The sequence below is a fragment of the Kogia breviceps genome, chromosome 3 (genome assembly GCF_026419965.1).
Source record: "Kogia breviceps isolate mKogBre1 chromosome 3, mKogBre1 haplotype 1, whole genome shotgun sequence".
Taxonomy (NCBI): Eukaryota; Metazoa; Chordata; class Mammalia; order Artiodactyla; family Physeteridae; genus Kogia; species Kogia breviceps.
The window spans coordinates 75379932-75402250 of record NC_081312.1 but is presented as its reverse complement, the minus strand read 5'-3'; the positions used below and the strand labels follow the sequence as shown (position 1 = coordinate 75402250).

The following is a 22319-nucleotide window of genomic DNA, read 5'->3' as shown; positions in this document are numbered from 1 at the left end:
ACAAACAATACCACAATTCTAAGTCAGTATGAATTTGAGAAACAAGGAAGGGATCAGAAGGGAAAGGAAGGTTTCTGGTAGTCTATGACCTAAAGTTATATATATATGGGAATAAGGGTGGGTGAAAAATCTATCAAGGAAAATGTTGTTTGTTGGTTTATTTTTTTGCGGAACACGGGCCTCTCACTGTTGTGGCCTCTCCCGTTGCGGAGCACAGGCTCCGGATGCGCAGGCTCGGTGGCCATGGCTCACGAGCCCGCCGCTCTGCGGCATGCGGGATCCTCCCGGACTGGGGCACGAACCCATGTCCCCTGCATCGGTAGGTGGACTCTCAACCACTGTGCCACCAGGGAAGCCCCCAAGGAAAATGTTTTTTTTTTAATTAAAAATTTTTTAAAAAGCATACACGAGCACATGGTACAACTTGCTTTGGTTAATGCAGAAATGCATGAACAAATGAGAAAAGGCCTGTGAAGAAAAATATTTTTTTAACACATGAGAAAGTTCACCTCTTAGCTCTGCTACTGTGATAATGGACAAGTTACTTCTCTGGGCCTCCGGCCTCCAGTCTATTAAAATGACACTGATAAAATCAACCAGTTGTGGTATGCTGTCTGGCACACAGTAGGAGCTCAATAAATGATGGCTATCATTGCCATGGAAAGTTGATGGTGAGGTACCTACCTCTCAGGATTCTTGATCTCTTCGGTGACATAATTGAGGGTATCCCAGCCCGAGTAGGAGAACAGAGCCGAGTACAGTGCCAGAGCAATGTTGCCCATTGAAAATGATGAACCCTCAAAGGAATTTTCAAAGTGAGTCGAGGCTCCTGGAACCCAGAGAATATGGAAAAGGCAGAAGGATTAGTGGCCCACACCCCAACTACAAGGTGATCCAGTAAAGGAGAGGAAGAATGTGACAGTAATAGAATGTGTGTGGCTTACAGCACCTTGGCAGCAAGGGTGCCAGTGAAAGAATGGGGAGCATTAGAGAGACGTCTACAGTAATGGGCCAGAGCACAGGCAGAGTGCAGGGATCTTGACAGGAGGGACCCCGGTGGCTCTCTAGAGTAAGGATCCACGACAGAGCCGAGGGCTGGGGAGCGGGGGTGATGCACTTCTGTCTGCCCCCTTCCTAACCCAGACAGCTGATACAGAGTAGAGGAAGGGCAGGGCTCAGTATGCCCAGTCAACAGAGTAGTTGCAGGGTAGGTGTTCACACCTGGAAACTGGGAGGGGAGTGGGAACGAGAGGTTCATTTCTGCCCTTGTCCGCTCCCAAGGGGAGAACAGTCAGAGCTACAGCATTGGGCTCGACAATCTGCAAAAGCCGGCTCCCGGGATATGGCTCCTTTTTACCCAGATCAACCTTCTCTGGGAGGCAGCATGCAGAGAAGTGACAGGACAGGCTTTGGGCTCAGTCTGCCTGGGTACAGATTTCAGCTCCACTTACTTAAGCTAGGGACTTCAGGGACTTCCCTGGCGGTCCAGTGGTTAGGACTCCATGCTTGCATGGCAGGGGGCATGGGTTCAACCCCGGTGGGGCAACTAAGATCCTGCAAGCCTTGGGGCATGGCCAAAAAAATAAACAAAATGGGAATAATAATAGTACCCATTAAATGAAATCATGCACAGAGGTCACTTAGAGGAGTGTGGCGTATGGAAAATGCTTAACAAACATTAGTTGCTGTCACTCTTATTTCTTACCCTGGCCAAGTCTAACAACGCCTGCGATGATGACAGCGATCAGCGCCAATACTTTTGCATAGGTGAAAACATCTTGTACGAGGGTTCCCCACTTGACGTAGGCACAGTTAATGAAGGTTAAGAGACCTGAAAGAAGAATAATACTGATTGGTGACTGACCCCACTGTCCAGAGGGCCTTAGACCCCCAAGCAATTTTTCTAGTACCAGTCACCAAAATAGACCCTTTGGCCAAAGACAGAACTGTTTGGGCTCTGACCTGCTCTTCATTGGAAAACTCTGCCCAGAATGCCCTCACCATTATCATTTAAAGGCAGTTGCTGAGCACCTGTGCACACAGCACCACACACACACACGCACGCACGCACGCACGCACCCTCAGCACTTATACAAAAGACACAAAACAAAGCGACTGGATTTGCTTACACACGAAAGTGCTCACAGCAATAGGAGGCAACTGGTAGCGGAACAGGATTAGTGATGCGTTCCAGCTGTTGGCTCTGAAAAGTCATGGTCTTTCCCCCTCTCCAGCCCTGTATCCCCTTATATGGGCTCCAGGACCCAGCACTCTGACGCTGTGGGATTACTGTTAACCTTGATGAGTCCTGTTGTGACTTATCCAACGTCTGGGCTAGCAGGTCAGGATGTGTGGCCAGGATTAGGCTGGAGGCCAGACTTCCTGCTACTGCCGGCCAGCTCAGCTGCTTGTTTTCATGCTTGGAAAGACTCTTGGAACTGAGGTTCCTACAGAAGGGGGATGGGGCATTTTTCCTGACAGGACAATGCAAAAGTCAAAGCCACAAACATTCCTCAAGTCCTTCTATCCTGGGGTAGAGGCAATCCCTTTACTTGCATGAGCTTCAGCAAAATTCATGGATTGCCCTTAGAGCCAGGGTTCTTAACCTAGGGCTTCCACAGGCCTGAAATTCTTTGTAAAGTATTATGTACATAGGTCCAAAGAATATGCATTGTTCTAAGAAAAGGGTCCATAACTTTAACCAGAATTTCAGAGAAACCCACTACCCCACCCCCAAAAAAAGCTATAATCTGCTGCTTCAGAAGAAGAAATTCAAGAGGGGAAGAAAATCAAAAGAAACAATTCTGAAATTCAGCAGAATGTTCCTCAATCCCCCACCAACCTCTTAAACAAGCAGGCAGCCACATACCCTGTACCTTCCCCGCTGTGGCAAAGTGGATCGTTTCACTGCTCCCTCCTTCCCAGCTCAGCAACTGGAGCACCAGAAGGAGGGCTTAACAGCCCTTCTCCCAAGGGCTGCGAACACAAGATCAGAGCCAGCCTGCCTTACCAGAGGAGAAAGTGCTGGGTTTGCCTGCTTCAGGCCACCAACTCAGTCCCAAGTACTCCCTGTCTCAGTTCTGGCAGTGGTGTGGCCCTCAGTGTCCCCAGTCCTTCTGTTTTGTTGTGTCCTGGTCTCATCACCCTCTGGCCCAGAGGCTACTTCATCCTGAGAGGCAGGAAAGAGCAGCCCCTCAGAACAGCTGTCTCACTTTCTGTCTCCCCATCCCTTACTGCCCAAGTTCTTTTCCCTCTTCCAGAAAGGGGGCATTCCTGTCCCAAACAAACACCTGCCTTTCTGCCTAATAAGCAAGCCAATGAACAACCAAACCTTATCACAGGACTGGGCAAAAATGTACCCATAACTCCAGGCCAACATAGTGTTACATTAATAAAGACACAATCATAGAGTCTCTACAGGCATCCCACAAAATGGGCAAATCTTTCAGATCTGCTGACCCTCCTCAGCCAGTCACCCATCCTTTACTCCCCACTGGGCTTCTGCCTCCTGCCTCTTCTCTCCAGCCAGTAACCTCCACCCCTCACCCTCAGGCTCTGCTGCTGACTTACTAATATAACTCAAGCCAGGTTGGATTAGAAGCATCTGGGACAACTGGAGCTACCATATTCACAAGGGAATGGGGTCCCCTAATTAAAATTCATGGGTGGACTTCCCTGGTGGTGCAGTGGTTAAGAATCCGCCTGCCAATGCAGGGGACACGGGTTAGAGCCCTGGTCCAGGAAGATCCCACATGCCGCAGAACAACTAAGCCCGTGCACCACAACTACTGAACCTGCGCTCTAGAGCCCACGAGCCACAACTACTGAGCCCGTGTGCCACAACTGCTGAAGCCTGCGCGCCTAGAGCCCGTGCTCTGCAACAAGAGAAGCCACCGAAATGAGAAGCCTGCGCACAACAACGAAGACCCAGTGCAGCCAAAAATAAATAAATTTTTTTTTAAAATTCATGGGTAGCCCTCAGGGTCACCAGGGGGACAACACTAAACTGGGATAGGCTTGAGAATTAAGAGACTGGTTCTGGTTCAGAGTCAGTCTGTAGCCACATGCCACATGTTTTTGTTCTCAGCTCTGTCCAAGGATGTGGACAGGGAAGAGCCAACTCCTCATCCTTTACTGCAACAAATTCTGAAAAGAAAATACATGGATTGTTTACATTTTAATCCCTACAGCTTCTCTAGTCTACTTCCATATCCATCCATCTGTGTCCTTCCTCTTACCCACCAGTGTTTCCTTCTCCCCTGCTCCTGAGCCTTTGTTCCCAGCCACTGACCCACCATCTTGCCCTGATCTGCTCTCTGTATAAAGCACAGGAGGTCTGGTTTGAAAGAAGAAGGGAATCCTCTGGAAAAAGCGCTGGCCCTCATCTTCCCCAGCACTCAGCTTCCTCCAGGGCCTCTTGGCCGTGGGAGCAGGAAATGGGTATGGCAGGCAGCAGTGCTGACTGGGCTCTCTGTCCCCACCCCCAGCGGATACAGCTGACCGGTGGCCCCAGAGCCCAGCCAAGTGCACTGTTCTTGAAGTGAAGCCTGACCTCCTGCTTCAGAGGCAGGGAAGGGGGTGGGGGTAGGACATGGGGTTAGAATAATATGGAAGCAACTGCAAGTTAACCTCAAGGACAGAGATGCCCTACCCTCCTACCTCTAGGTGCAATTCAATCTCCACCCAACGCTGGGCCAAGACCACAGAAAGATGGGCTGAAAATCACCTCAGACCCTTGACTCAGGTGCACCTCCATTCCTGCTTTAACCCCTGCTTTGGAGGAAGAAGCTGCTGAGAAGTCACTCCTATAATCACCTAAAGAGATGCTCCTGAATGGTCACGAAACCCAGCTTCCATGGGCTCCCGGAGGAGGAGGCTAGTTCCAGCACTAAGGCCCAGCGTCAGCTCTAGAACTAAAAGCAAGGAGAGCAGATGCCTGGCTTGATCCAGAAGTGAACAAAGTTTGCAGGCCCATTCAAGATCAGATGCCCAGATTTAGTTTAGAAGCTCAAACTAAACAGTCCCTGAAAAAGAGCATTCAGCCTACAATTCTCCCAGCACCATTAGTTTTAAATACATACAACATAGCACACAACTTAGGCTGCTATTTAAGCCATTTTCTCCTTCAAATTCCCAGGGATTGTAAAAACCTCAGTAATTTATTAGGCCACTCATGCCGTTTGTAAAGAGACCAATAGCTCTTCCTCCCACCCAGCCAAAAACTTCTCCCTCGCAACTGCTAGCTAATTGTCCTGGACCTCTCCTCTGGAGCCACAAAGCATCAAGCTGAAGCCTCTCGCACATCATGATAAGCCCTTCTTATCATTAAAGACTGACATCCCGCTCCCCTTGAGTCTTCCCTCTTCAGTCCAAAGACCTATTTTCTTCAACATCTTGTGTGATAAATATGGTTTCCCACTCACCAGCCCAGTTCACTCCTCTGTATTAATTGCACTTTGTCAGTGTCTCCCTGGAAACTGAGACCCACACAGAAAACTCCAAATATTATTGCAGGCTACGGAGTCTCAGTTTGAACTCATCAACTGTAACTCCTTTTTTTCTCCCAAACTGATGAGCTTTTCCCTCTCCCTATTAAAAGTGATTTTTTTAAATCCCAAATATGGGGCTTTACATTTATTCGTAGTAACTTTCCTCTCTGAATTTTTAGGCATCATTCCCTTTTACCAGAAATGGATTTCCCCCTTCATTTTAATCTGTTCAAATGCCTTCAATTTTGTGAAATCTGCAAATCTGATTAGCAAACCTTCTGGATCTTCACTGAAGTCACTTATAAAAATATTGACTAGGATAGGCAGAGCCCTGTGTAGTCTATCACTATAGATCTTCCTCTCTGCTGTCATTATTCCACAACGTCAACCAGGAATCCACCAAACTATTTTTTTATCTAGTCCACCTTTTTCTACCTTGTCAACAAGAATATCACAAGAGTTTGCCAAGAACCTCTGTGAAATCTGTATACACATGTCTCTGCTCTAGAAATCTAATGATGCTATCAAATAATGATTCAAATGAAATTAGTACATATTTATGCTAGAATGTTCATAGCTATACCATGGTAATAGTCAAAAATTTGAAACAAAAAAAAAAAAAAAAAAAATTTGAAACAACCCAAATGCCAATCAACGATAGAATGGCTAAATGAATACAATGGAATACTATACAGCAATGAGAATGAACCATCTACAGCTACAAACAAAATTATGGATGAATGTCACAAACATATTAAGTGAACAAGCCAAACACAAGAGAGTACATACCCTTTATATACATTTACATTAAAACAGGCTAAATTAATCTATGCTACTAGAAGTCAGAACAGTGATTTCCCTTAGTGTGTGCATGGGGGGCACAGGGGAGTGACTGGGAGAAGCACAGGAGAGGTTCAGGGGGCTGCCTTTTTGATGTGGATGCTGGTTACACATGTGTGTTCAGTTTGAAAATTCATCAAGCTGTACACTTATGATATGTGCACAGTTCCTTTTGTATATTACACTTGAATAAAAAATTAAAATTGAACAAAAAATGAGGTTAGCTTGTTTTTAGCAAATCTATACAGGTTACTAGAGATCCTCCTTTCTTCCCTTCACACTTTGCTAACCAGGTTTAAGAGGTGAGCCTAGAATTGGGGGAGGAATCAACCTCAGATTACCAGTGCAGAATGCTCAGAATCCACCTCCTTCTTTCTTTTTTTTAAAAAAATTTATTTACTTTATTGATTTTTGGCTGCGTTGGATCTTCGTTGCTGCCCATGGGCTTTCTCTAGTTGTGGCGAGCGGGGGCCACTCTTCATTGCGGTGTGTGGGCTTCTCATTGCGGTGGCTTTTCTTGTTGTGGAGCACGGGCTCTAGGCACGTGGGCTTCAGTAGTTGTGGCACTCGGGCTGAGTAGTTGTGGCTCACGGGCTCTAGAGCACAGACTCAGTAGTTGTGGCACACGGGCTTAGTTGCTCCGTGGCATGTGGGATCTTCCCGGACCAGGGCTCGAACCCGTGTCCCCAGCATTAGCAGGTGGATTCTTAACCACTGCACCACCAGGGAAGTCCCTCCTTCTCTTTCTTGGAAAGCCATGTTATCACTTGTGGTAGGCACAGTGGCCCTGAGAAACAGAAGAATCAGTGTGAAAGACTTCTGAGGTGAGAAAGACTTGACTAGCTACTGCTGGCTTTGAAGATGGAAGGGGGCCATGAGCCCTAGAAGCTACAAAAGGCAAGAAAATGGATTCTCCCCTAGAGCCTCCGGAAAGGAACATGGCAGTGCTGACACCTTGATGTTAGCCCGGTGAGACCCTTTTCAGACTTCTGACCTACAGAACTGTGAAATAATAAATTTGTGTTGTTTTAAACCACTAAATTGGTTGTAATTTGCTACAGCAGCAATAGGAAACTAATACGTCACTCAACAGTTTCCTTTTTATACCCTTCCTGTTCTCCAAGGTCCTGGAGATGCCTAGTAGTCATTCTGTCAACTCAACTAATTATAAATTCTTTCCATTTGTTTGCAAGTAGTTAAATGTCTTTAACTACTCTTCTTTGCAGTGTGCGGGCTTCTCTTTGTGGTGGCTTTTCTTGCTGCAGAGCATGGGCTCTAAGCACGTGGGCTTCAGTAGTTGTGGCACATAGTTAAAAACATTTAAAGCAATGACACGCTTTATTACTATCTCTTCAACTCTCTTGGTCTTGTTTTTTGTTGGCCTAGATCTATCGGCCTGTTGGGTTTTTATTGAACCCTTTCTTAGGTGAGCAATCCTTCTGCAGGTAAAGTTAGAGGAAAAGTGGGACTGTGGCCTCTCCTTTCCACCATCTATTATCATAGATCTAACTGCCTGAGAGCATCCAGCCTCGCCCCTGTTGTTCTCACTCTGAACATTGCTCTTGGAAACTTTTTTTGGCCTTAGTCACTTCTTCAGGTCTTAGTTTATGCTGGGCATTAACATTCAGGACACTCTCTTTGCAGGTCTGGGTCACTCCTTTATTTATTTAGTCTTGATTATGTTACCTCTCATTATCTCTCGCGTATAGTTTCTAAAAATCTGAGCTCATCAAAAATCAATGTGGGGCTTCCCTGGTGGCGCAGTGATTGAGAGTCCGCCTGCCGATGCAGGGGACATGGGTTTGTGCCCCAGTCCGGGAAGATCCCACATGCCGTGCAGCAGCTGGGCCCATGAGCCATGGCCACTGAGTCTGCGTGTCTGGAGCCTGTGCTCCGCAATGGGAGAGGCCACGGCAGTGAGAGGCCCACGTACTGCAAAAAAAAAAAAAAAAAAAAAAAAATCTGCCTGCCAATGCAGGGGAGACGGGTTCGAGCCCTGATCTGGGAAGATCTCACATGCCACAGAGCAACTAAGCCCGTGCGCCACAGCTACTGAAGCCCGTGTGCTTAGAGCCCATGCTCCACAGCAAGAAACCACAAAGAGAAGCCCGCACACTGCAAAGAAGAGTAGCTCCCACTCACTGCAACTAGAGAAAGCCCATAACAATGAAGACCCAACACAGCCAAACATTTAAAAATAAATTAATTAAATACATAAATTTTAAAAAATCAATTAGTTTAAAAAAAATGTGTTCAATCACATCACTTTCTTCGGATGATTCTCCTGTTCTTCCTAAATAAGATAATTTAATTATTTTATCAGAATTTCATCTTGAAGGGACTTCCCTGGTGGTCCAGTAGGTAAGACTCCGCACTCCCAATGCAGGGGGGCCCAGGTTCAATCCGTGATCGGGGAACTAGATCCCACATGCAGGCCACAACTAAAAAGTCCACATGCTGCAACTATGAGCCCGCATGCCACAACTAAGACCTGGTGCAGCCAAAATAAATAAATATTTTTAAAAAAAAGAATTTCATTTTGAAGAAACCCCTGCTCTTTTTTCTGTTTTTAAATCCCTGGCTGTAAAATTGTAATTCTTTGCCCTGAACTTTCCTGCAATCTCTTTGCCTAAAATTTAGAGTACACTTTAGAGGAAATCCAGCATTTCTTTTTCTGGGACATAAACGCTGAGAAGGCATAATCACTTCCTCACAAGGATTCCACATTGCCCCTGGTTATGTCAAATAATAATAATAATAAATCCTTATCCTTTAGAGATACATATTGAAGCCTTTATGGATTAAATGGTTTGATGTCTTGGATTTGATTTAAATAATCTAGTGTGGGTGAGGAAGGGTTGGTTGGAGCATAGATATTGATAAAACAGTGTTGATAATCATTGATGCTGGTGCTTGAACCCTGGAGTTCACTGTGCAATTTGCTCTACTTTTGTATATGTTTGAAATCTTCCATAATAAACCATTTTTTTAATGTAGAGAGATACTGCTTCTAATAGAATGCAGCTGATTTTAGCAAAAGATGCTCAGGGAATTGAAGCTTCCATTGCTACCATATTTCCCTTCTGTACAAATTTTATGATTTTTATGAGGAAAGCAAAACACTTATTCTTCTGATCTGAGAGTGTGCAGTAAATGTCCATAGTTACATCATTCCTACTTCTTTTTGCTTTTATCTTCGTGTTCTCTTCACCATGCTTCTTCCCTTAGGATGGGGGTTTATTTCCATGTACTTTACTATGGGAGATCTTCAGGGAAAATCCCTAACTGGTATCTGAGAGCCCTCTGATAGCACTATGTAATAATTCTTCTTCCCAAGGTAAGCAGATGGGATTAACAGAGGCCAGGGCCTTGGTGTCCTTTCTAAGAGATGGGCCACATATCTGTAATGAAGAAGGAAGAGACTTCTTCTGTTTAGTTGTGAAAAGCAGCCCTCCTGCAGGCAAAAAGCTGGAGGCAGTACTGGGTAGTACTGTCCATTACGTTTGTTGGGAAAGAGAGAAAGGGGAGGTAAAATCCTTTGACAGGTCTCTGTGTCTTGGTTCTGAAATTTCCTTCTCACTGCAATCAAAAGAATCAAAAAGTAACCTTGCCCAGAGGGAGCAGGCATCCCTTATTATAGCAGATCCTCATACATCTCTCTTTGATATACTATATATCAGTCTCAGCTTTTCTAGCAAATCCATCACTTTTGAACAAGGTATACTTTTTTTTTTTTTTTTTGGCTGTGTTGGGTCTTCGCTGCCGCACGCAGGCTTTCTTTAGTTGTGGCGAGCGGGGGCTACTCTTTGTTGCGGTGCACAGGCTTCTCTTGTTGAAGAGCACAGGCGCTAAGTGCACAGGTTTCAGTAGTTGTGGCACATGGGCTCAGTAGTTGTGGCTCGCGGGCTCTAGAGCTCAGGCTCAGTAGTTGTGGCGCACGGGCTTAGTTGCTCCGTGGCATGTGGGATCTTCCCGGACCAGGGCTCTAACCTGTGTCCCCTGCATTGGCAGGCAGAATCTCAACCACTGCACCACCAGAGAAGCCCAAACAAGGTATACTCTGTCACTGTCATATTCTAATCAAATAAATTGTTTCCTCCTTGCAGTAAATGTAAAAAGCACATGTGTTTATTAGCTTCATTGAATGTTGATGAGTCCAAAAGCATCACTCCCAATCTTCTAGCTTCTCCAAATGCATTACTGAGCAATTTTTCCAACTTTATTCTTCTTTCTCTATAATACTTCATGGCCTCCAAACTACCCAGATGTATACTTTTATCTGTGTATTTCTCCCCTTCCTCTAAAATTTCAGTTTAAAGCTTTATTAAATGCACCTCTCCCAATCTCTACAACATCTGCTCCATCCATCACCAGAGTGTATCCTCTGGTATCCTAGCATTTACATTCCAGGACTCAGTTCTGTGTTCTCTTTTTTCCTTCACATACACAGACTTCAAGTGACAAAGAGATGAAGATTCCACCTGCCACTCCATTCGCTATCGTGAACTTCAAAGTCACCAGTGACACATCTCATGTGTCTTCTGACTGGTGACGTCATTCATCCCCCAGCAATCAGCAGAAGGACAGCGGCCTGTGGGCTTAATCGGGGGGAGTAAGCTCTTTGTCACATGTTACTCAAGAAAAACCACCTGTCTCTGCATTAGGCTAGTCTATGCATAGTCAGAGTCACACTGCTGGGGAGCAGTCCAGCCCCTTAACTGGTACGCTCAGGCCTGCGAATATCCAGATGTCTCCAGAATATTCTACCAAGGCTGTTCCCTCAGAAGGACCAGATTTAAGCTCTCCGAAAAAGCCTCAGCTCTTTTGCCTAAAGCCAGACATTTCAAGTTTTTCCTTGTGTTCCTTACTGCTTGTTTTGTTTTTTGTTGTTGAATGCTAGTTTAGGATACTCTCTACATCTTAAAAATCACTTTTTCTGGGCTTCCCTGGTGGCACAGTGGTTGAGAGTCCGCCTGCCGATGCAGGGGACACAGGTTCGCGCCCCGGTCTGGGAAGATCCCACACGCCGCGGAGCGGCCGGGCCCATGAGCCATGGCCGCTGAGCCTGAGCGTCCGGAGCCTGTTCTCCGCAACGGGAGAGGCCACAGCAGTGAGAGAGAGGCACGCGTAGAGCAAGAAAAAAAAAATCACTTTTTCTTCTTGATTCCTTGATCGATTATTTCTCCCACCCTTCCTAGGTGCTGTTGTATCTCTCAGAGAGCAGCTGGTCCTCAAACACTTTCACCTATTCAGGCTACATAACCATGTTGCTTACTCAGGCTTCATGGGTGAGAGCATCCGGCAAGAAGACACACAGAGCATAAGCCCTGTGGGTCACTGGATCAGATCTTCCCACCCTGCCTTCTGGAGCCTAGCCAGCACTTCAGTTGCTGTGGGTCTGCACCACAGGAGGGAGCAAGCAAGCGCTTTGCACCAGGACGCTCACCCATGATTAACCGCTCCATCAGCCCCCCGTCTCAAAGCCAGCGAGTCCTTGGTAACAGGATCCTTACTGGTTTGCTCATCTAGGTCCAGTTCAGGTTCTCAGAAATGGGTCCCCAAGGCTGACTAAGCCTGAGGATCCCCTGAGGAGTGTGAGCCTACAGCTCTGGGGCTCCACCCCTGAAGTTCTGGTTCAGGAGGTCTGAGATGGGGCTCCCCAGGGGAGCCTGACGATCTGCCTGCTCTGGGCTCCTTAGGTCATCACAAAACAAAATCATCACTTAGAGAACCACATTGATCAGAGCAAGCCCAAACCCTCACTTAACTCAGCATTCCTGGTTCCACACTAGCAACACTCTACAAGCTTTAACAAAGTTCAGTGCTTGGGCCCCACCCAGGACAATGAAGTCAAGCTCTGGGGTGATTCTAAAGCATGGTGACAATTGAGAACCTCTCTTCCCAAGGCCCCCATCAGTTCTCCTCAGCAGGGACTTTCTGTTTCCTCAAGTCTTGTTCTCCAAGCTTATGTCCATTCTTCTGCCCAGTTATTCAGAGTTATTTGGCTGGGGGAAAAGAGAGGGAGAGGAAGGGGCCAGGAGTATTTTTTTAAAATACTTATTTATTTATTTGGTTATGCTGGGTCTTAGTTGCAGCAGGTGGGCTCCTTAGTTGCGGCATGCATGTGGGATCTAGTTCCCTGGCCAGGGATTGAACCCTAACTCCTGCATTGGGAGCACAGAGTCTTATCCACCGTACCACCAGGGAAGTCCCAAGTGTTTTTTAAACCTGCTAGATTACTCCAATGGTCAGCCGAGGTTGGGACCCACTGTGCCTAGCTCCTTCCCCAGCTTCCTCTAGGCTGTTCCCTTAGCCTCTTCTGAGGTAGAGAGAAAGAGAATAGAAAAAGGAAGAGACCAAGGGTGAACCCCTGAAAAGCTTTGGGGATCAGGCCAGCACAGAGCTGCACCTCCCTCCCTGCTGGTGAAGAGTTTGTTCCGAAGTTCACGTTGACCCCATACCAGAAAGACCTCAGCGCTCTGACTCTAGTCCCCTTGCTGCTGTGAATGTGGAACATGAAATGTAAGCTTCCTGGGCTTCCCTGGTGGCACAGTGGTTAAGAATCCGCCTGCCAATGCAGGGGACACAGGTTCGAACCCTGGTCAGGGAAGATCCCACACGCCGCCGAGCAACTAAGCCCGCGCGCCACAACTACTGAGGCTGTGCTCTAGAGCCCGCGAGCCACAACTACTGAAGCCCACACACCACAACTACTGAAGCCCGTATGCCACAACTACTGAAGCCTGTGAGCCTAGAGCCCGAGCTCTGCAATAGGAGAAGCCACCGCAATGAGAAGCCTGTGCACCGCAACGAAGAGTAGCCCCTACTCACCGCAACTAGAGAAAGCCCACGTGCAACAACGAAGACCCAACACAGCCAAAAATAAACAATAAATAATATAAATTTATTATTTTAAAAAAAGAAATGTAAGCTTCCTTAGCCCCAGCTTAAAATGGATAATCCCCCTGGAAGAGGCAACTAGCTTCCAAGTAGAAAGTTCAAAGGGCAAAAGGCAGTTGGGGGCCCAGCATCTGGCTGTTCCACCTCATTAGCCACAAGGACACGAAGTCTTCCGGTACCAGGAAAAGCTGCCCAAGGACAGTGGCCAAAGCTCTCAGAGATCTGAAGTCCTACAGCGTCCACGAGCGGCTCGAGCAGCCGCCCTCCCCTCTGCCCGGGCCCCACAGTGGCCCTCAGCCTCCAACACCCTGAGAGCCAAGAGGTGCAATGCCTTTCTCAGCCAAGCTGAATCTGGAGCTGTACCTTCTGTTCACTCCTCCAGCCGACATTCACTGAAAAGCACCTACTACACGCAAACCACGAGGGTCAAGCGTCAGGGATGCCGAGACCTCTTGACCCCTAAAGAGTAGTCTGTTCACAGGGGGCCCGCATGTGTGCTGCTGGCCGGCTGGTACAGCAGGCAGACCGAATACACAGGAGATACAACATCCCATTAACAAAAGGTAAAAATCTAGACAAAAAAAACTGGGTCACAGGGTCACTGACATTCTTTTTTTTTTTTTTTGCGGTACGCGGGCCTCTCGCTGTTGTGGCCTCTCCCGTTGCGGAGCACAGGCTCCGGACGCGCAGGCTCAGTGGCCATGGCTCACGGGCCCAGCAGCTCCGCGGCATGTGGGATCCTCCTGAACCGGGGCACGAACCCATGTCCCCCGCATCGGCAGGCGGACTCTCAACCACTGCGCCACCAGGGAAGCCCAGGGTCGCTGACATTCTTACATACATAATCTAATTTAATCTGACGGAGTAGGTTTATTATCTTCATCTTACAATTGAGAAAACTGAGGCCACTCAGCCAGTGGCCAGCTCAAAAGCTTGTACACATTCCACTACACTATATGCCCCCCATTTGCATGCAAATGGGGCCGGGGAGTGGGACTATCTCCCCCCGTGGTAACAGGGCTTCCTGGCTGCAGAGAACTGGAGCAATCCTCAAAGAGCTCTGAGAAGCCACAGTAATCAACTTCAGGAGGGGCTGAATACACACCCTTCTGGCTGGGAAAAGTAACCATTTATAGAGCCCTGAACAGGACAGCAAGATTCCTTCAGAACTCAGAATTCATCCATTCATCCATTCATTCTTCCATGCATCCATCCATCCAATAAGCATGTATTGAGCTTGAACCCACTGTGTTCCAGACCCTGTGCAGACTCTGATTAAGACCCAGTCCCCAGCATTCCCAGAAAAGAAAACTTGTGCGATTACAAGAATCAGGTGTTATGAAAGTCACTGAGAGGCAACCCATCCAGTCTGGGGGAGTGAAGTGGGTGCAGGTGGGCATCAGAACCACTGTTACCTGCACTGAGTATACAGAGGCTAATTCTGGGGTGGGGGGAAGGGAGGTAGAATTCCTGGTGGAGAGGGCAGCATGTGATTACCCTGACCATGCAATGAGTGAAGTCACCCATGCATACAAAAAAATTTACCTAAGCAATAATCCGTAAATGATTTCAAGGTCTATTAGCACTACTAGCCTATCTAGGGCTGTAGTTAGTTCATCAGCAGTTCTAAAGGAGGACTACCCCTGTAAAGGAAACTTAAGCCACTCGGACAGAAGTAGAAACCGTATATGCTCTCCCGAAATTGTCACTGATGAATAGGAAAGGGTGAAAGTATGGTAGAAATATAGATCACACTTCTGTGAGGTAGAGTCCTATTCTACAGATGAGGAAACTGAGACTAATGAATTTAACCTGCCTGATGCCATGCTCCTCACCACCGTGCGCCGCTGCCTCTCTAATGGATGAGGATGCGCCCTGGACTGTTCAAGGGACAGAAATGCTGACTCCAGGATCCCAAGCATTCCAACCATGGGGAAGACTTCATTGTAGGGTATGAATATTTCATCCAAGTTTTCCAGAAACGCACCCCCAAACAAACCTAAGGCGGGCTTAAGTCTTTCCCATAAACTCCCCCCTCAGCTTTGGTCCCTTCCACTAACAACCGCCTTCCTTGCCTCCAGAGTCCATCTTCTAGAAAGCACATCTATATTCCCGTCCCTGCCCTTTCTCCACAATGCAGTCTGACATCTGCTCCACTACTCCAGTGAAAAGCCTGCCAAAGTTCCCCTTGACCTCCTTCTTGTCAATTCCAACGATGTTCCATTCCATATTTTATTTAACAGTCCTTCTGAGAAAGGCTACTTTTGAGTGTAAACCCCCCTCCCTCGGGTGCACTGCCTTTCCTCAGAACACTTTACATATCTGTCCCTCCCATCAACGGTGAGCTATGTGAGGGTAGAGATTGGGTAGCAGTTATCCTTGTATCCCCAGGGCCTAACCCAGAACTAGGCAGAGTTGATACTCAATAAATCATGCTGGATAAATAAACGATCTCTCTGAAATCTGACTCTGCCCTCACTGCCCTGAAATTTCTCTCTCCAAAGTCACCAGTGATCTTCATGTTGATAAATCCAAACAACTCCACTCAGTCCTATCTAGCTTGACCTCTTAGCAGACTGGACACTGTTGGCCACAGACTCCTCAAACTGCTCTCTTCCACTCACCTTCTCCACGTTTCCCTATTTCTCTGGGTGCTGCTCCTCCATCGTTTTTGCAGAATACCTCTCCCTCAACTTTGGTACTCTAAGGATTCTTACAATTCTAAGAATTCCAAGAATGCTATCCAAAGCCCTTTTCTCTTCCCTTCCTATATCCTATCCCAGGATCACCTCATCTGCTACTGTGATTTCAACTACTATACACTGATGATTCCCAAAAGTATATCACCAGTCCAACTGTCATGATTCCAGATACATAGGAATATCTAACCACCTACTCAACATCACCAGGCACAAACTGATCCATCAATTTCTTGCAATGTTCCCCCTAAAGGTAAATGGCATCACCATTCACCCAGTTGCCCAAGCCAGATGCCAAAGCTCAGTATCTTATCATCATTGACAATCTCTACCCATATCTAACTGGTGTCCAAGTCTTAACCAGTATCTTCATCCCCAAAACATGACTCTAGTCCAAGCCACCAGCATCTCTCACCAGGATCATGTCAACAGCTTCCTAACTGGTCCCACTGCTTTTGATCCTGCAAAGTCAGAATAATCTTCCTAAAAATCACAAATTATTTAAAATCTAAATCACAAATATCACTCCCCTACTTTGAGAGCCCAAAGAGGTTTTCCATTGCCTTAGAAGAAGCCCACCAAACTCCTTAATATAGCATGTGCTGTAGGTTATATTTTCCAAAGATATCTCGACAATATCTCCCATCCCACATGCTTTTCATACAATGTGACTTTGCCCATCAAGAGGTAGGGTCCGTGCCTCTTCTCTTAAAACTGGATGGTCTTCTGTGAATGTTTCTACCTATATAGTACTGCAGGAGTAATACCATGTGACTTCAGAAGCTAGGTCATAAGAGGCAATGCAGCTTTCACTTTGCTTGCTCAGATACTCATTCTTGAAGCCTTCAGCCACCAAGTAAACAGTCTGATTGTGCTGAGGCTGCCATTATGTGAGAAAGCTCAATGTAGTCCATATGGAGAGACCACATGGAAAAGCCCTGACGCGACTTGAGAAAAAGATGCCCATCTAGTCTGCATCTGCTTCAGCTTCCGCCTGTTTCAGCTCCTGCCACCATCTGAGTACAACCACATAAGACCCTGAGCCAGAACTGCCCCACTTAGCCCTTCCCAAATTCCTAAGCCATAGAAACCACGAAAGAATAAAATGACTGTTTGAAAACACTTAGTTTTATGTGATTTGTTACACAGCAATAATAACTAGAACAGTTTATATAAAGCCCTGAACAACCTATCCTGTGACCTCCATCTACCTCTGCAGGCCAGCTCTCAACATTTCCTACCTTAAACTCAATACTTGAGCTCCTTTCAGTGTCTCAAAGATGTCCTTTCTTGTCTTCAAGTTTTCATACATTCGTTCTTGCTGCCTGAGATGTTCCTCCTCCCTCTCTACTGGGTTAATTCTTCTTCATTCAGGTGTCACTTTCCTTCCAGAGAGCTTCCAAACCCCTAGGCTATTCAGGTTTCCTCCTGGGCTTCCGGTGCCTCACAAGTCACAACACTCATCATGATCCACTGTAATCTTGGACTGGGTTGCCCATCCTGTATACATACACACACACACACACACACACACACACACACACACACACACACACACATCCCACACACACACACAGCTCCATAATGACAATGACCAGTGCTGGGAAAACAGCAGTTCAGGCTTTTGTCGTTTCCTACCTAGATCGGTAAGAAAGCTCTCTAACCCGTGTCTCTGCCTCCAGACTTGCTCTTAGGTCCCACCCCAGCTGCCCTGCTCCATCCTTCCAATCCTGCAATGGCTCCTTATAGGATTCAGGAGAAAATCTAAACCCTCTAGGAAGGTTTGGCCTTGTGCGCTAACCCCTTGCCTTCCCTTGTCCCCTCACTTCCCACAATCCCCCATGTACAGCCCGCGCCCCACACTGCTTCTCACCTTTGTGCCTTTACTTTGCCTTTCCCTGTGCCTAGAATTCCTTACGCCTTCTTCATTCAACAGATATTTACTGAGTACCTAGTGGAAGCCAGGCACTGTTCTAGGTGCCAGAGGCTCAGCAGTGAGCAAAACAAAGTCCTTACTTTCATGATGTTGATACTCTAGCGGCAAAAATAGATAATAAACAAGTAAAGAATTAATGTCAGGTGGTAAGAAGTCTATAGGGAAAAACAAAACCGGCTGGGAGACTGTGAGTGACAGCTTTAGATGGGATAGGTCTCCGGTAAGGCAATATTTGTGCAAAGACTTGAATGGAGTAAAGGAATAAGCTCTGAAGGCATCTGGGGAAAAAGCCTGCCCGGCAGAAAGAACAATAAGTACAAAGCCCCTGAAGCGGGAGTGTGCCAGGCAAATTGGAAGAAAAGCAAGAAGGAGAGGCCCGGAGCTGTAGCAGAGAGAGTGACGTTGAGAGGGATGAGATGTGTCAGAGCCTCGGACAGCGTAGGCTCTGTAGGCTGTGGTGAGTGGCTTCTTCACCACCCCCCCTTGACTCCTCTCCATCCTTCAGTGTTGGGTACTGAGTGCAGCCCTCACCTCCTGAATTAGCTGCACTCAGGCCCCTCCCAGCACTCACCATATACAACGTTTCACTGTCTATTTTTGCCCTTCTTCTCCACTAACCATGAGTTCCCTGCAAGAAGGGCTCTACCTTTCAGCCTCATACTTTAGAGAACCCACCGCATTCAGTAAATTTTCCTCAAATAGTCAAAACTTTCTTCCTTTGTTCTGGCTCCATGGCCTGCATGGAATTCCCTGATTGCTAGATGGGCTCCCCAGTGACTATGGTACTAGGAAGGGGGTGTCTTGATAACGCACACACGCCCTTCTGCTCATTAGAAATCATACATGAGGGACCTCCCTGGCGGTCCAGTGGTTAAGACTTCGCGCTTCCAACACAGTGGGCACGGGATTGATCACTGGCTGGGGAACTAAGATCCCACATGCAGCACGGCGCGGCCAAAAAATAAAAATAAATAAAAATAATTTTAAAAAAGAAATCATACATGTATGCTCACCATGTACATTAATAGACTGACATCAACATGTACCGCTTTTTTAGGTAAGTGTGACTCAGTTGGTGGGAAAATGACCGACTCTGGGTCATGATGACCCTAGGAAGGCAGAGCTCTTGGAAGGGCACATGAGCATCCCAGCGGAAGCCCCAGGTGCCCCCTCTACCTCGTCACTCAGCCCACCTTCCCTGTTTCAGAAGGCAACCCCATCACCCCCCGTGTGTCCAAGCCTGAATCCTTAGCATCATCTCTGAGAGCTCCCATGCCCTCCACACCCAGAAGTCCTAGAAATCCCACCTTATGACTATTTCCTTATCCATCCCTTCATCTCCCTTCCAAAGGCACCGCCCACGGTGCAGGCCATCACTATCCTTCAGGTTGCAGCTCCCTAACCTGGTGCCCCTACCTTCTGTCTCTCACTTTTTTCCAAAAACACTCTCCACAAAGCCAGAATTCTTCAAAGCAAATGTGATTTCATGTCTCCACTTAAAGTCAATAGCTTCTGCCTGCTCTCAAGATAAAGTCTAACCTGTTCTGGCACCATATAAACCCCTGCGGAGCTGGCCCTGGGGCTACACTTCCAATCTCTCCCTTCTCATTCCTCTCCTACCCACATTCCAGCCATACCAACTACCTGGAATTCTTGGACCGGTTCTGCGCCTTTTTGTACCCTGCACCTTCACACGCAGTCTCCTCTGTGAGAAGTGTCTGAGGAGACGGCTATGTTTCTATTCAAAATTCAGTTCAGACATCACAGTCCCTGTACTGTCGTCCTAAGTGCTCCTCCCCACAAGAGGAAAGTCGACTCGCTTGCTCCTAGGGTGCCTCTTTCCTGGCTGCTTGTAAGCCTCTTCCTCTCCCTACTTCTTGGTTTTCTCCTGAAGGGTTACGGTTAGATAAATGAGCTATTACTGCCTAGATCCTATCTGGACAGAATATCTTAGCATCTGACTTGTACTGGTTGCTCATTAAACAAGAGCTGAAGGAAGAAACTCATGAATCATATGCCCCTAAATTCTTACTTACAATCTCGGTTGCCCTTCTGAACCTTCTTCCCTCTGAAGGTTATTAGAGATAGAACAAAGTCCTATAAGCAACCGAGAGAGGGCAATTTTAATCATAATCATTAATACATTACACTTGAGTCATGATTTACTGTTTTCACTGAATCTCATATCATGCTCACAGGAGTCTGGAAGGAACAGTCACTATACACAGTTATTGAGCCCAGCCTCAAACACAAGTCTGGTATGCTTTTCATTCTATCAGGCTTGTCTCAAATATATGCCACAAATCCAGCACGAAACTCTGTCTTTTATTAACTGGGGAGCTCTCCAGACTAATAGTAACTGTGGCTACTCTGCATGTATTCTTTTTTTTTTTTTTTTTTTTTGTGGTACGCAGGCCTCTCACTGTTGTGGCCTCTCCCATTGCGGAGCACAGGCTCCGGACGCACAGGCTCAGCGGCCATGGCTCACGGGCCCAGCCGCTCCGCGGCATGTGGGATCTTCCCGGACCGGGGCACAAACCCGTGTCCCCTGCATCGGCAGGCGGATTCTCAACCACTGCGCCACCGGGGAAGCCCTGCATGTATTCTTAGGAGGGTGCACATGTGTGTGTACGTGTACTTGGGTGCACAAGAGTTTGAGTACGTCTCTATTCCCAAATTAGAAGCAGCAAATGAAGAAGACTGATGAAGGCAGGCCCAATGCCAGAATCAAGGAACAATAGCTGTCAGAGACAACACACATCAAAATCATGAAAGAATAAAACCTGAGGCACTGAAGTCAGGCCAGCTGTCTGAGGCCACTGAGGAAGCAAACATTCATCCCCAGACCAGGGGCCTCAGTCATACATGCTTCGACATGTGCGGTGGTAACCATGAGTCACCAAAAAAAAAAAGTCAAGTTATGAGGGCAAGCAGACATATCACTGGTTTTAAACAGATTTCAACCAAGATGGCTAAAACAGAATTCTGGTGCTTAAAGGGATGCAGCCCTCTTGGAAATTTTACTTAAGTGGAATAATCCTTACTCTACACAAGATACATAAGTATATGCCCACGTTTGAGGGGACCCCGAGACCAACAGATCCTAAAATTAGTTTCATCAGAAAGTCAGCCCACCAGCTCATCTGTAAATGATGCCAGAGAAACTACAGATCGCATTTAAGACCTCAAGGGAAAACCCCCTTCCTGCAATCCAGGGCAGTGCCTTTGTACCTCCCTGACCGTTGCCAGCACGACAAACAGCCCCACACACAGACATGAGTCCAAGCCCACACACGGGCACACGAAACACAGGAGGAGCCTACAGAGGACAGCCGGCTCTCTGCACAACAGTCAAAAGTGAGGAAGCTGAGAGTAAAATGAGGCAGTGGAGAAACTGAAAGGAAAGAGCACATGAGGCTGATTGAGAGGGTTGATCCAGCAAGCAATTGTACCTGGTGCAAAATGCCTGTCCCCAACAGCTGCCCCTGAAACTGACAGGACCGCTCAGCTTCTCCACAGCAGGGGTGCGGGGGTGGGGTCTCCAAGGTCCCAGGATCTCTCACACTGGGAGGGCACTTTTCTAGAACAGAGGCAGCTGAGGGAAGGGGCTGCAGAGGATCAGCCTCTCAGCCCCTCCAAAGTGGCTTTGCTGAACGTACAAATTTAAATAGTATTTTATTTATGAGATGGGAGAAAAAGGCAAGGTAGATTGAAATGACAGTTTTAAGACTCTAGGCCACAAAGAAGGTAAATCGGCGCAGCTACTATGGAAAACAGTATGGAGGTTCCACAAAAAAACTAAAAACAGAGTTGCCATATCATCCAGCAATCCCACTCCTGGGCAGATATCTGGACAAAACTGAAATTCAAAGAGATACATGAACCCCTATGTTCGTGGCAGCACTATTTACAAGAGCCAAGACATGAAAACAACCTAAATGTCCATCGACAGATAAATGGATAAAGAAGACGTGGTACATATATACGGTGGAATATTTCTCAGCCATAAAAAAGAACAAAATCATGAGTTTTGCAGCAACATGGATGGACCGAGAGATTATCATACTAAGTGAAGTCAGACAGAGAAAGACAAATACGATATGATATCACTTATATGTGGAATCTAAAATATGACACAGGGACTTCCCTGGTGGTCCAGTGGTAAAGAACCCGCCTTACAATGCAGGGGACGTGGGTTCGATCCCTGGTCAGGGAACTAAGATCCCACATGCCACGGGGCAACTAAGCCTGTGCACCACAACTACTGAGCTCGCGCACCTCAACTGGAGCCCATGTGCTGCAAACTACAGAGCCCACACATCCTGGACCCCGCGCACCACAACTACAGAGCTCACGTGCCCTGGAGCCTGCACGCCACAACTAGAGAGAAGCCTACACGCCGCAACGAAGAGCCCACACACAGCAACAAAAGATCCCGCGTGCCTCACTGAAGAT

At 47.1% G+C, this 22319-nt stretch overlaps 1 protein-coding gene across 10 annotated transcripts in view; it reads right to left on the bottom strand.

The window, feature by feature from the left end:
* The window catches only part of SLC7A7 (solute carrier family 7 member 7), a 35527-nt gene that overhangs the window by 4170 nt on the left and 9038 nt on the right, over window positions 1–22319 (bottom strand). For all 10 annotated transcript variants that reach the window (XM_067028804.1, XM_067028801.1, XM_067028800.1 and 7 more), the window contains 2 exons: window positions 1706–1831; window positions 685–829 (listed from right to left, as the gene is read on the bottom strand). In XM_067028804.1, coding sequence (XP_066884905.1) covers window positions 685–829; window positions 1706–1831 — 271 coding nt within the window. The remainder of the gene's footprint in view (window positions 1–684; window positions 830–1705; window positions 1832–22319) is intronic.